At 40.3% G+C, this 15,643-nt stretch overlaps 1 protein-coding gene across 1 annotated transcript; it reads right to left on the reverse strand.

Moving 5' to 3' along the window:
* Positions 1-90: 90 nt before the first annotated feature.
* On the reverse strand, positions 91-7,877 carry l(1)G0007 (ATP-dependent RNA helicase l(1)G0007). The gene is given in 3 exon segments (XM_067127774.1): positions 91-1,791; positions 1,793-4,120; positions 7,773-7,877. Coding segments are annotated over 2 exon segments (3,795 nt in total). The 5' UTR covers positions 4,118-4,120; positions 7,773-7,877; the 3' UTR covers positions 91-321.
* Positions 7,878-15,643: the final 7,766 nt, after the last annotated feature.

Raw genomic sequence — 15,643 nt, forward strand, 5'->3', positions numbered from 1 at the left:
AATGCTTATATCTCTACAGATGTATAGTTACTAAAAAAAATCAGCCTAGACAATATATTACATCTCAGACTTCAGGAACATAACAGGCAGTTTACAAAGTCCAACTTTTTTTATTAATATAAACTTCACAACTGTACAAAAATGACTTTAGCTAGAAAATCATTAATATACAACAGAGGAGTTACCTTACTAAGTTCAAGTGCTTGCTTATTAAAAGGTCACAGTAATTATACTGCTGTTCAATATAATTTAGTCCTGTGATAAAAGCCGCTATCCTTCCAATATTTACAGAATGCTTTTGCTTCTCCAGTAACTTACATATCAGAAGCCGTATCTGGCTGACGTCTGCGCTCGTCTCGGAGTGCCTATCTCATAAACCTGCTGACGGTGGGAGGACTCCTCCCTTCTCTGCTTCTCCTCGGCTCGAATCTTCAGAGTCTGCTGTGCCCTGTCCATCTCGGCTTCCATAGCCGCTTTGTGGGCCATTGCCATGCGTCGTTTCTCGATACGCGATGCCCCGCCCTCGTTGATGCTGTAAAACTTGTCGCCGACTTCTGCCAGCCAGCTACCCTCGACTGCCGTGACGCACTGCATGTATTCCTTGCTGGTCATGACCAATTCGTGGTACACGATGTAGTCCGGGGTATATCCCATGCCAAACAACGCTGATGTTGGATGGAGATGGCACGGAGTTCCCGTCCTAAGATTGACGTACTCCCCGATACCTTTGAGGCGACACGCTTGGTGGAAATAGGCCGCACAAATGCACTTCCGCACCAAGTCTTCGTCCATGCCGCAACTCACCAACTCGAGTTTCTGCTGGTCCATGATGTCGTGGAGCTGTTGCCTCACTTCGCGGACCTTTTTCAAAGCTTTGAAGTGCAGGAAGTGCTTGTTGCACCAGTTCATCGAGTACTTCTGGATGCGCCACTGACGATAGATGTTGAGATAAGTTAAATGGTCTGACTCGGGTACTTGAAACTTCTCACGCATGGCATCAGCTTCCTCTTCGCGACCCTTTGGGCGGTAAAACAGTGCAGGTACTGACAACATAGAAACAATGGTTAGAATTTCTTCAGAGCATCCCATATCTACCCCTGCTAACAACATCTTCGACAGCGCTGGATCCAAGGGAAATTCTACCATGGCCCGGCCTAACTTGGTGAGAACACCCGTGTTGTCTAACGCACCTAGAGTCCACAACTGATACTGTGAATTCAGCAAGTTATCCTGAGGAGGGGGGTCCATAAAATGAAACTTCAGTAGGTCCTCGACACCAAGGGACTTGAGCAGAAGCACAACATTTGCCAGGTTTGTCCTCTGGATTTCGGGGACAGTTGTTGGCAAGAGTTCATCTTTATACTGCCTCTCTGTGTACAAACGGTAACACATGCCGGGCCCAGTCCTACCGGCTCGTCCAAGCCGCTGGTTGGCATTGGCTTGGGACACTGGATACACCTGCAAGCCATCCATACCCACTCTTGGGTTGAACACTTTTAGCTTACAGTAGCCCGAATCAACTACGTACTTAATACCATCAACAGTTAAGGAGGTTTCGGCGATGTTAGTAGCCACGACACACTTGCGCAGACCGTTAGGAGCGCGCTGGAAGATCTTAGCCTGGAGATCGGATGGCAGCTGAGAATATATGGGAAGGACAGCCAGCTGTGGAGCATTGTCAATTTCATCCAACTTCTCAACAATCAGTTCACAGGTGACTTCAATGTCCTCCTGACCTGGCATGAAGACAAGAATGTCTCCTTCGTCTGCTTGGAGGTGGATCTGCAGCGCCTTGCTTGACTGCTGCTTCGACGTAGTCTTCAACAGCGTTGCGAGAGAAGAATAATTCCACTGGGAACGTGCGTCCAGGAATTGTGAAGACGGGAACTTCACCGAAGAACGTTGCAAATTTTTGTGCGTCCATTGTGGCTGATGTCACAATCAATTTTAGATCCTGTCTCCTGGCCACTACCTCACGAAGCAGCCCAAACAACACGTCCGTGCTGAGCGACCTTTCGTGAGCTTCGTCCATGATGACAGCGCTGTAATTATCCAGGTCACTTTCCCTCAAGCACTCTCGAAGCAGGATACCATCAGTCATGTACTTGATGATTGTTTCCTCAGTGGTGCAGTCTTCAAAACGGATGGCGTAACCAACCTCTTTGCCCAGATGTGTCCCCATTTCATCTGAAACTCTCTTGGCCACAGACATGGCAGCAACACGTCTGGGTTGCGTGCACCCGATGATCCCATGCTGGCTGTAGCCATCTTCGTGTAAATACTGAGTCAGCTGGGTTGTTTTTCCACTGCCTGTTTCTCCGACGATAATGACAACCGAATTTTCTCTGATGATACGTAACAGTTCTTCTCTTACGGCAAAGACAGGAAGATACTGTCTCTGCTGTTTGACTGTTTTCTTCAAAGCGAATTCACTGCTTGCCTCGCCAGTATCCTTCATGTGTTCAGCAAACTTCTGGTCCGCTTTGTAATCGGTCTCGCCCTCCTCTATGTTTCTGTCATCCCTTTCGTCTTCCTTCTTGACCCCGATGAGGTCCCCTAGCTGAGTTCCAGCAAGCTCCCATTCCTTTTTCGCTGCCTTCCTTCGTTCTCTCTGCTCACGCCGGCCCTTCACAACTGCTGAGCCTTTCCTGGACACAATTGCCATGTCAGAAGTCGAGTCCTTGACAGGAATCACTGGTTCTGGCTGCTTGGTGAAGACGATCCTGCCATCTAAGAATGGAGGAACAATGTTGTGGACCAATATATGAACTCTGTTCGTGAATTCCTCTTCAAAATCTTCGTCGTAGTCAATTTTTTGGACGACGCCACTGGTTAACATCCTGTTGGTTTCCCAGAGTTCGTTATCTTTGTGAATCTGTCTTTGCTTGGCACTCATTTTTCTCTTATTCTTTTCCACTTTCTCAGTTTTCCTCTTCTCGTACTCTGCCGAGACATCCGAGAACGGATTGTTGGTGTCGTCGTAGCCCTGGTCCATGTCGTACCACTGGCGATCCAACCTCTTCTCCTCTTCCTCCCACCGCTCTCGTTCCTCCTCATCCTCAAACTCCATCTCTCCTTTGTTGCGCCTCTCGGTCATCCAGACATTGTCTTTGTAAGATGGCGTTGGCAGTGGTGTTTTTTCGCTCAGTTGGTGGCCCTTCCTACCCGGTGAATTTTTCTCTCGCATGGATCTACTTGAACTTCTGATGGACCAGTCTGCATCACGGGATTTATGCTGCACTGATGGAGTTGGCAAATCCCAGGAAGACGTCTTGGAGGGAGTGTTATCGTCGTCATCCCATGACGAATGTGACGGAGTGTCCTTCACGCCTGGTATCCGCGGAGTTTCAGGGGCATCTGAAAATCTAGGCGTTCTGCCGGACCTCTCAGACCAGTCGTTGTGTGCAGCGGATCTTTCCGAAAAGTCGCCCCTGTCGGACCGAGCACTGAAATCGTTTCGTCTCCTCTCGCTCCTGTCATTTTCCCTCCTTTCGCTCCGATCGTTCTCTCGCCTGTCCCTCCTGTCGTAGTCTCTTCTCTCCGACCTGTCGTATCTGCGTCTGTCACCCCTGTCTCTGGAGTACTTATAATCCCTCTCTCTTTCGTCCTTGTAACGTCTGTCTCTGTCCTTGCGGTCGTCGTTAGAGCCTCTCCCCCCTTCTTGCTCTCTGCCACTTCTCCCCCCTTCTTGCTCTCTGCCGTTCTTTGACGAGGCGTGAACATACTTATCTTTTTGTTTTCTCTGCTTTTCCATCATTCTACTCTGTATGTCTCTGTTAACACCACCAGTGTAAGTGGGCGTTTCGTCGTACCTGGCTCGGTATTCCCTGTCTTTCGGCCTCTCCGGTTTGGTTTTGTTTTCGTACTCTTCCTCGCCGTCACTTTCGCTGTCACTTGAGGATGAAGAGCTGTGCTTACTCTTTGCCTTCTTCTGCTTCTCGAGGTCTTCATCTTCTCGTATTTTCCTCTTCAGGGCGGCCAATTTATCCAGGCCCAGTAAGGACCCCCTTACAGGTATGGCTGGCTTCTTGAATGTGTCATCACTGTCTTCTTTCTTAGTCTTGCGGATGATGAGGCCCCCTCCTCCGCCAGACGAGCCCTCCAAGATATGTGACATTTCCTGGAGGAATAAAAGAGTAATTGTTAACAAAAAGCAAAAATTTAAAACACAGAAAACAAACAAATAAAATTTGTTACTAATAAATGCCGGAACGTAGGTCATCATGTTGTTTTGAAAGTTCAAATAAGAATGTAAGTATGAATATCACTCATAAAAATCACAATTTTTTAAAGTACATTGTATCTTTCTAACTATACAAACCTGAGGTCCTTTACATTAGGAATTACTTAATGTAAAGGACTGACGGTTTGTATATCGTGTCAGAACAAATGATTTTTATAATACAGTATTGTACCATGAGAAAGTGTAATGGGTACCCCTTGCAGAAACGTGAATTTTTTAAACGAATCTTGTCTCTCTATTGTGGTAGTTTTATTTCCCACGTCAGGTGGGAGGATGATAGTGTAAAAAGTGAAAAATGAATATGATCGTTTAGTTTGAACTGTGTTCACCCATCCCCTTTGGGTGGTTTGAGCTTCTATTGTTTTCCATTCAGTTTTTTGTCTGTCGTCGGCCTGCGAGGATGCACTGGAGAGTGTTCACGTGATTTTGTTCATTAGATTATCATCTGAATTTGGTTTGGGTTTTCTTGTATTTTATATTTGTCATTATAGAAGATCATTATATAAGATATCTTCCAAAGAGGAGAAAGACAAGTCGTTTACAGTCTGTGAGGTGAGAGGGTGCGTACCCAGCTTTACGCTTCAGTTTATGACGGTCACAACCAATGTGTTAAATGTAGGAACAACGATCGCTAGATCAGTGTATTGGTTGGTCAGATGGAATAATGAATATTTATTTACAGTATGAGCAGATGTGAGAAACAGATAAGAACAGGAAAAGAAAGGAGTAAGTTTCTAATTATTCACAACCTTTCAAATAGCAGCTCTTGCTGCTCTCCCTGTTTCCCTAGTAATGTTTTGCCTTTAAAATCTTCTCCTCAAAGCTCCCCATACTGTTCAGGATATGAGGTTTGGCAATTAGAAGCAATGTAGCTGTAATTATAGCCTTAGGGCTACTTGCTGCTTTATCGGCCCAATTATTTGTCCATTTTTGGGTTTCTTGCGGCAGGGGAAGTGCTAATGCCGTCCCTCCCTGTTAGCCAAACCCAAGCCACGCCCTGTGACGCTCCTTCTACTGTTGGAGGTACAGGGAACTTGGGTATCTCTGGGAATGGAAGTGGTTTGTGCCAATTGTCTTCTTCCTCTGGCCAACCTGGTGTGTGTCACATACAGGTTGGCACTCGGTCACCGAAAGATAAGCACGACAAGATCAAGCAGATTTCGGTAAAATTAGTTTAGTAACATTCTTGTTGCAGAAATGGGTAATGTTCAAGGATTAAAATAAACAGACTGATGAAATATTAAATAAAGTAATGCTAAAAACAATTAAATTTTAAATAAGGGAATTCAGTGTCAGTTTCTATAATGGAATAACAGTATGAAAGAGAAAGCTATAAAGTAAAACTGTTTCAAGTTATTTAACGCTGCACCTAACACAAACAGTGTAGTGTGCCTGCAAATGTGTTTGTGGAGTGAGTGCTTCATAACCAGGGACCAAGCAGGAGGTAAATATGCTTGGTAAGGTTAAACATGCTCACTCAATATCTGATTTTGTATCCTGTAGACCTTGCTGGAGGCTGCGTACTCCTAGCTATCCTTATCCAGGTTCTTCCTGTAGTCTTCCCTTGCAAGGTGATTCGGCATTCTCTCTGAGGAGTTTGCCTGACATTGTATGCTCGCCTGACAGCAGGCCCTTGGGTGGAAGCAGGCGTTCGCCTGGCAGCAGTTGCTCGCCTTGCATTGGAAACTCTTTGCCAGTAGGCAAGCTGACTGCTTGGAGAGACTCTACCATCTCTTACCAGCAAGAGCTTTTTCAAACGAATGCAAAAAGCCTATCCGTTGACTGATGCACTGTATCAAAGACAGTGGGCAGTATATAGAGCTTGGTGCTCTGCTAGATGGCTTTCCTGCTCCCATAACTCTGTGAACAACATCATTAAATTCATACTTTACTTACGCTACAACAGACATTTTCCAGTCCCAGCCATTTAAAGGTATTGATCCATGTTAGCTGCTATATTGAAGCATACCGCTGGCCTAGATATTTCGTCTGACATGGATATGAAGGAGGCCATCCGCTCCTTCCAAATTGATATTCCTAAGTCTCCAAATTAACCCCTGGGCTGGAATTTGGATGTGTTGCTTAAGTATTTATGCATGCCCCATTTTAGCCCTTGAGCACAACCTCCCTCAAGGATTTGACAGTGAAGACTGTTTTGGTTAGCCTTGGCTTTACTACCCAAGGAGTAATCCTTTCTTTTCTACCCCTTTTTCAGGGCCAAGAATGATTTTAAGTCTCATCTTCTGCCTTGCTCTTTCGTGATCCTTACTTGTCAAAAAGGGCCATGTTCCAGGTATGGAAAAACTGCAAGCAGGGGAGGAATTCTGCAGCTTGGTAGTAAGGGGAAAGAGCCATCTCTTAAAAAAATAAAGAAAAAAAACTAGAAGACTGGTGACTTTCAAACATCCGAAATACAATGTGCCAACCTGGAAGTTGTTACGAAGCTATATAATGGAGCCAATGGTGAAACTGACACAGTTAAGACTTAAGAAACATTACTGTTAGTGAATGTAATTTGTTTCATGTTTCCAAATACCACTGACCACAGGGCCTCTGGGACTGCCCTATTTCTTTGGCCTGTGATAAATCAGCCATAAAGTAACTTAATGTTCAGTTTGGCCTTGGTAAAAGCCTTAAGTTTATAAGATAAATAATTGGGAAATTATCCAAATTTAGCCAGTGACAAGTTCCTAGGCTAAGGTCAGTCAGACCTTGGGTAAAACTGAAAACAACTACCGCAGCCTGGTTCCTACCAGTCGCTGACCGAAATATTTACTGCCTTTTGTAAGTGTTTGCCTTTCGTTTATGTTTATGATATTTACTGTCTACTGTTTATGATATTACGTTCATTCTCAAGAGGCTGTTACTAAACATGGCGACCATTTTAAATGTATATTGATAGTTACTGAACTATAGGGACGAAGTAGTAGGCTGAAAATTTACAAAAGGCATATGCTTATATGATAAATCGGAGCAAATGCAGCCTAGGGGTTTGTGGAAAGCATTTCGGAGAGAATATAACCTAACCAGACTTAACTTCATTAGCATAACCTTGGATGCCGTGTCCTAAGCTGACTGCCTCCCGTCCCCCTAGCAATTGGTGAACACTTACTCTGCATTTTACCATTTAAATCAATGTGACTTAACCAAATTTAGCCATTGGGAGTTCCCAAACTAAGGTCGGTCCTTCCTTGACCTACGACTCTAGCCTAGTTTAGGTTAAGGCTACGTATAGACTAGCCTATGTATCAGGTTAGGTCCTTTCACCTACTAAGCACTTAATTACTTACATTTTCAACTTACAAACTTGAATAAGACACGAAAATAAGTTATTTATGCTAGTATTACCTCAGTCTTATAAAGTAGGTTAGGATACGACGGCTACCGTAACCTACATAAGGAAATCCATTAAGGGGTTATGGGCTACAATATGACCCGTCTAATATCTCGATTAATACCGATCCAAGACCAATATTACTTTATTAAATATTATATAATTCAATAATAAGATCGTATTTTCCATCCTCACCGGAATACGTCGATATTTCCATGAACTAGAATAAAAAAAAAAAGTCGCGTCAGATTCCTAGAACGTTGTTCGGTCCTTTCGTTATCTGATGCAGCCATTGAGGAGGAGACTAAAGGTAAATTCAGTAGTGACTCTCAATTATTTTTACTTATTTACGAGCCATTTTCAAGAAAGAAGACTGAAATATTATTATCAAATACAAATATGATTATCTAAAACCATATTATATATAAAGATAATGATATAAGGATAATAAACGATTCATTTTTACGATAATTCAATGGTATAAGTACATTACAGGTTATCAAATCTATATCTTTATTTCAGCAATATAAATGAACGATTTGAAGTGAAATAAAATTTAAATATTACACAAATATAATTTTAAACTTTAAAAATCCTGCAAATTAAGCTTAAATCTTTATTTTCCAGCTCATAGGAGCTGTAATATAACTTTGTAATAGAGAGACTCTACTAAAATCATCATTTCCTTTGGAGAGTTGCAGAAAACGTCGTAGATGTAAACAAAACTTCTTCTTCATTTGATTTCGTAATGAAAAATTCGATCCCAAAATACCTATATATTCACAATATTTACAACCTCTAAATTTGTATATAGGAATCACAGTAGATTTTGAAAAACAAATAGACATTAGAATTTATCGTTTAAATGATTAAAGACACGAAAATAGCTGATATGACAAACATAATGTTTAAATCCAAGATTCAAATATACTCGTACAAAGGCTATACTGATTTTATCTTTAAGTTCACACATCTATTAATCTTAAAAGCTAATGCAGACCAATGATACCTCCCATGACTCGATTATGTTTGAGAGAGAGAGAGAGAGAGAGAGAGAGAGAGAGAGAGAGAGAGAGAGAGAGAGAGAGAGAGAGAGAGAGAGAGAGAGAGAGAGAATTTTCTGTGGTTCTGAAGCACATTCAGTGTATGAGATATCAGTTTAATGCTTAATCAAAACTTGACCCATCGGAAACAAGAAAAGAAACCGATAAAAAAACTAGATTTTCTCAAGAAGAGAATTTAAGTGATAACGAAACATTCTTTTAAGGCAGTTATTTTGTTTACTTAATAAACAGGTGATCAGATACAAAAAAAAGTAAGAACTCGATATGAGGTATGTAAAATGATCCAACAAACATTTGAATAGTCTCGGAAGATGCTTCGTTTGTCGATGGACAGGCAAGCAAGCAAAGAGAATTGTTTATATATCAAATTATATTCTCATTATCATCCAGTGAAAACGAGAGTGATGGATATAAAATAACTCATCTTAAAAGATTCTACTCACGAAGAAAAAGTGGTAGGGACAGTGTTCTTAAAAGCCCCCATTCTAAACTTTCTAATACACCACCTTTCGTGCTAATGGCGAGACCCCACTCAAATTATAGCCGGAGGGGAAAGGAACCAAAAAACTGTCTGAGGGCATAGACTGACGATCCCAAATTGAACTTAGTTTCATTAAAAGACTTTCGTTTCACTTTCGAAATATGAAAATGTGCCCGTAAGAGAATGGAGGTGATTTGTTGAATTTTTAACGAGATGTTTCTGTATTTTATAAACAGTTCTGTAGGTTATACTTCCTCGGGGGAAATGTTTAAATAGATATATGAAAATATACTACATGCATGCCATTGCAATGTTTGTTTGCGGTTGAACAGGAATTTAAGTTACAAATCGACAGAGCTGGAAAAAGCTTTATCTTTGCTCCCCTCTTTTGAAAATCTGAAAATATGATTACAAAATCAATCAAGAAACAATAATTACGATGGATACTTCATACATAATTCATCTGAAAATATAATCACCATAAATAAACAAGCATAAAACGCCTTCTCTTGCAATTATCTCGAAATGACCAAAAGAATACAAATAAAATCTCATTTCACGTTCCCCACCCCCCATAAAACATCTGGGCCACCCAACCAGGAGTTGTGATGCACACACACACACACACACACACACATGCGAGATAGATGACTTTCGTCTCCCCCTCACCGCCCCCCGCCAATCGGACGAAAGGGAAAGCTGCTGCTGCCGCTGTAAACAGACCAGCCGACAGCAACAGCTCTCGAGGTCTGTGATGAATCCCTCTTCCAGATGACGGCCCGACCGTTTGCATTGCGTGCTACTTCCAAGTGTGTTTAAGAGACCTGGTGTTTGTGGATCTCTTCTTCTTCTTCTTCTTCTTCTTCTTCTTCTTCTTCTTCTTCTTCTTCCAGAGTGAGGTAGATGAGAACGAGATGAATGCTTTGTGCTGCTTTCCCACGCGAAGATCGATCGAGTGCTTCCAGTGATCTGCTTAGTAATGCTTAGATTGTCTTCAAGGTCACTTAAATGTGGCCAAAGAGAAAATTTCTTTAGTTTTTTTTTAATTTTTGAAATGCAGAGGCCGGTAGGATGGGCAACTTCTGTTAAAGTAGACCAGGGCCAAACCTCTATTCCCCTTGACTGAAACCCACCAAAGTTGACTTATATATATATATATATATATATATATATATATATATATATATATATATATATATATATATATATATATATATATATATATATATTTGTGTGTGTGTGTGTACACACAACAGAGCTAATTAATCCATCATTGCAAAAAACCTCGATGTCAACAATTTCATATAATTTTTCATGGGATCTAATTCAGATAATGACAAACAAATGACTACCTAGATTGCGCATCATCTTATTTATTATTTTTTTTATACCGCCTAATGTTTACCTTTCTGTCGATGGAAAGTTGAAGTCTATTTGAATTCGTTGCGTAATTCAGCCTTCGAAAGGCCTGTTACATGTAACCAATTCTTTGCATTGCCATCGAAATACTGTTGAAATTACGCTGCGGTTTGAATCCGCATTGCATGAGGGAGCGTTATTACCCGATTATATGTATGTAACCATCGATAATTACGTACAATCACCGTTATTAGGATATTTAGAAAATACTTCTAGTGTATTTATGAATTTAAATTGAAAATCAAGCCGGTATGATTACAAGAAAAGGCAGAAATTAACGTAGGATCACGATAAAAAATAAAAATTTGCAAAGAACAATTCCATGTAAACACAAACTAAAGCAGGCGATGCTTATCTTGCGGACTTTGGCGCCCCTTACTTAAATATGGACGTCCGTGATTACAGACCAGATGGGGAAAGTTGCAGACACAGTTCAATGAACGCAGATGCCATACCATTTCTCTATGGCGGTGTTTCTCTCTCTCTCTCTCTCTGACAAAGTTGATCTGAAATTGATTTTAATGTGTGTGTGTGTCTCTCTCCCTTGCTCTCGCAGAGAGGTTGATCCTACTTACATTGATCTCTCTCTCTCTCTCTCTCTCTCTCTCTCTCTCTCTCTCTCTCTCTCTCTTTATAACATTAGTTTACTTAGTAAATGAAATATAGAACTCACGTAACCATTATTGCAAAGAAAAACTGGTACATTTCATATTCTTTAAAATTATTTCACGAATCAGTCTTCTGAGTCGTGACTTAGGCACTTGGTTGGATCTTGGGCCACACTGTAACCTACTGCCCTTCAAAGATACCTGGGTTTGAAGAAGAAAATGGTTGTTATAAATCTACTATAGAAAAGAAAGTTAACTATTTTCTTCAAAATATCATTACATTCGACTTACTTATCATTAACTTCTGAGAGAGAGAGAGAGAGAGAGAGAGAGAGAGAGAGAGAGAGAGAGAGAGAGAGAGAGAGAGAGAGAGAGAGAGAGAGAGAGAGGATGGTCAGCTGAACTATAGAAGAGGTGGATAAATTTTCTCAAAAAATATTATCACATTCGACTTACTTATTTATCAACTTCTGAGAGAGAGAGAGAGAGAGAGAGAGAGAGAGAGAGAGAGAGAGAGAGAGAGAAATGATGGTTAGGTGAACTATTTTTTAAAAAAATGTTATCACACTCGACTTACTTATCAATTTCTGGGAGAGAGAGAGAGAGAGAGAGAGAGAGAGAGAGAGAGAGAGAGAGAGAGAGAGAGAGAGAGAGAGAGAGTCTGGTCAGCTGTCTTTCCGCTGAAAATCTGTGTCGATCAAGACATAAACAGATGGAGTTTCCTGACATGTGTTTGACATTCCGGATCTTGAAGATTTTTGGAGCAAAGAAAAGTGTATGTATATACATACATACATATATAATATATATATATATATATATATATATATATATATATATATATATATATATATATATATATATATATATATTTTTTTTTTTATTTATGAGGTGAGTGCCTCAACCATTTGACTGTGAGAACCCCAATATACAAATTCCTTGTAAAAAAATCTTATCTTAGTATCAGAATAATTATATATTCTCTGTTTTATGCAATAAGAATCTCTCCCTCTCTCTCTCTCTCTCTCTCTCTCTCTCTCTCTCTCTCTCTCTCTCTCTCTCTCTCTCTCTCTCTCCAGAAGTTGATAATGAGTAAGTCGAATGTGAAAATATTTTTGAAAAAACTCATCCACCTATTCTATAGTTCAGCTGACCTCTCTCTCTCTCTCTCTCTCTCTCACCTACTTTCCTTTCCTTTTGTTCTCTATTATCCCATTCACTTCCTGGTCTCCTTTCCTCTTTTTGTTTCGTGTTAAGTTATGCCACTTTCACTCTCCATTGTTTATTGTATTTTCTTCTTCTTCTTCTTCTTCTTCTTCTTCTTCTTCTTCTTCTTCTTCTTCTTCTTCTTCTTCTTCTTCTTCTTCTTCTTCTTCTTCTTCAGCAAGAAGCTTCGCCAATGGGCAGTAAAGTATTTGATGACCATTTGTCACTGTTGTTCAAAGTTGAATTGCATTTTTCTCATGCGTTTTCACATCCGTCTATCTCTCTCAACAATTTTAGGGGAAAATGGGTTATCTATTTTAGTGCCGAGGCCGACGGGGGCGTCAGACTCATCGGGGTTTTATAAGCCAGGCCTGGGGACGGCGGGAAAATATATAAAGGAAGAAAAAATGGACAGAATTCTTGAGATAACTCAAAAATCCATGGATGGATTTCGACCAAATTTTGTGGAGATGTGACATATGGACCAAAGAAGGGCTGGTGAGATTTTGGGATTTATCTGAATCCAAATGGGGATTGAGGGATTAATTTTTTTGTGTGTCTGTCCGTTTATAATATATCTCAAGAAGCTATGGATTGATTTCTATAAAATTTTGTATAGGTGTGATTGATAGATCAAGGGAGAGGTAATGGGATTTTAAAATGTTCTCTGACTCAGCAAATATTTAAATTTCTTATAAAATGACTGATAAAATAAATGAGATATTTTATACTAATATAGTTCCAAAACTACTTAATTTATGATAATATGGAAACGAGAACCCGAGATTTCAGCTTACGACATTGCCTTGCAAACTTATACATAAAAAATGCATCAGTATCTCGTCTTAGTCTTCTCTCCAGTCTGGCGTAGCAACAACAGCGCAACAATAGCAGAACAACAATTACAAACAACTTATAATTTATGGCCCCCGTTACGTAAACATCACCGAGAGACAGACGACAGATACGACAATTTTGGCGACATAATGTACGATATCTGATGCCGCGGGTGATGACGTAATCAACAGGTTATACGGAAGGGGAGGGTTGTTAGCGTACGATAACATCCATAGATAACGAGAACCTATTATTATCTTTGGTTGAGAACTGACTCATAATAACGACTGGTTTTATTCACCTGGCAATTACTACAGACCTCATTAATGAAAGTATGGGAAGGGCTATGACTTCCTCTTACTCCTGGGGAGATAATTACGGAATTACAGAGGAATAATAAGGCGTAATCGTCATGATTATTAATCTTTCGCAATGGCTTTCGTAAAGATTTGTCAAAACTTCGGTATATATGGAGGTCATTCACCTTTTTACGCGATTCAGCGGTACCCTGCTTTCTCTCGGAACTGTGTGTGGGTTCCTTGAACATCTTTGAGGAACTGTTGCATCGTAATACACTTAATTAATCAATTCCTCTTGGTAAATGTCTGATTTCTTGATTGGCAAATCAAGAAGAGCTCGTATAGGTCTAGTGAAGGTTCAAGAGAGTACCTACTGTAGACTCATGGCGTGTTTATATCTGCCATCCTTCACCAACGCCACATCCTTCACTGATCCTTCCTCTTCCAAGAAGGATGTCCTTCTGGGCTCCTTATTGGTAATGGGTTACAGTGAGGTTAGAAGGTCAAAGGAGAGAGAGAGAGAGAGAGAGAGAGAGAGAGAGAGAGAGAGAGAGAGAGAGTAATCTAACCCACTAGATAGAGAATGAGGATTAACATTTTCCGTAAAATGTTTCTTGCCTCATTGAAAAGAAGGAACACAAAAATGTCTCCTCTTCCTCATTCCTTCTTCTTCTTCAAAAACGGAACAGAACTTTCGGGCAATGATCCCACAACAGGTGACACAAAAGTTGATTCCAACTCCAGTTGGAAAAAAGGCAAATATTTCTTTGGAAAAATTTCTAAAATAAAGAAGAAAGCGAGTTTAAAAGACGACCGAGAAATAAAAATGCAAGAAAATAAAGATGTGAAGACTAAAACATATATATAAAAAGACTCAAATACATGAAAGAATTTTTCAGAGAATCACGAGATGAACATCTGCCTGAGGTAGCGAGGGAAACCAATTTTTGGGGCTTTACATAATTTTTCTGGACAAGAGAAAACATATGTTTGTGGCCTTTGTGGCTGTCTGGGAGATTCCAACGCCTCCGTCACGTTCGGTCGGGGCTGTGCTCAGAGGGCAACACCAGGCATCTTAATCAGTTCAGTGCCTTTCTGTCACTTCAGGGGCAAAGGCAGTAGAGAGTAAAAATTGGAAAGACTAGTGGCTGGGAGATTGTGGTTTTCTAGGAAATTTCTGTGTTTTTAGTGATTTTTTGAAGTTTCTAAGTTTCTAGGGTGTCTTTCGTTTCTTGTAAGACTTTCTGACCACAGAAAGACTTTCTTTTTTTCAGAATTTTCTGGTTTAGTGGTCCTTTATTCCTTGTAAAACCTTTTGGCAACAAAAATACTGTCTTTTTTCAGAATTTTTTTTGTTGTAGTGGTCTTTTATTCTTTAAAAGACATTTTGACCACAGAAAGACTTTTTTTTTTTTCAGAATTTTGGGGTCCTAGGGGTCTTTCATTCCTTGTAAGACCTTCTGACCACAGAAAGATTTTCTTTTTTTTTTTAGAATTTTGGGGTCCTAGTGGTCTTTTATTCCTTGTAAGACATTTTGACTACAAAAATACCGTTTTTTTTTTCAGAAAAGTTTGTAAGACCTTTTGACTACAGAAAAACTCCCTTTTCTCAGAATTTTCTGCTACTAGTGGTCTTTTGAAAGACCTTTTTGCTATAGAAATCTTGTTTTTCAGGAATACCTACTTCAGAGGTCTTTTATAACTTGTAAGACCTTCTGACTACAGAAAGACTTTTTTTCTTTTTCAGAATCTTCTGTTACTAGTGGTCTTTCATCCCTTGTAAGACCTTTGACTATAGAAAGTCTTGGCTTTCTCAGAATGATCTATTTGCTGTGGTCTTTCGTTGCCTGTAAGACCTTGAGATTAAAATTAGGCCTTGCAAGTTTTAAAGAATTTCGTTTTAACCTGTCTTACCTGCTCTGTAAGACCTTTTGGAATCCGAGAGAGAGAGAGAGAGAGAGAGAGAGAGAGAGAGAGAGAGAGAGAGAGAGAGAGAGAGAGAGAGAGAGAGCTGTTGATCAATTTACATTAACAGATTGCTTCTGTACTAAGAACATATTTTTTAGAAATATGAGAGAGAGAGAGAGAGAGAGAGAGAGAGAGAGAGAGAGAGAGAGAGAGAGAGAGAGAGCTGTTGGTCAATTTACATATT

The sequence above is a fragment of the Macrobrachium rosenbergii genome, chromosome 26 (genome assembly GCF_040412425.1).
Source record: "Macrobrachium rosenbergii isolate ZJJX-2024 chromosome 26, ASM4041242v1, whole genome shotgun sequence".
Classification (NCBI taxonomy): domain Eukaryota; kingdom Metazoa; phylum Arthropoda; class Malacostraca; order Decapoda; family Palaemonidae; genus Macrobrachium; species Macrobrachium rosenbergii.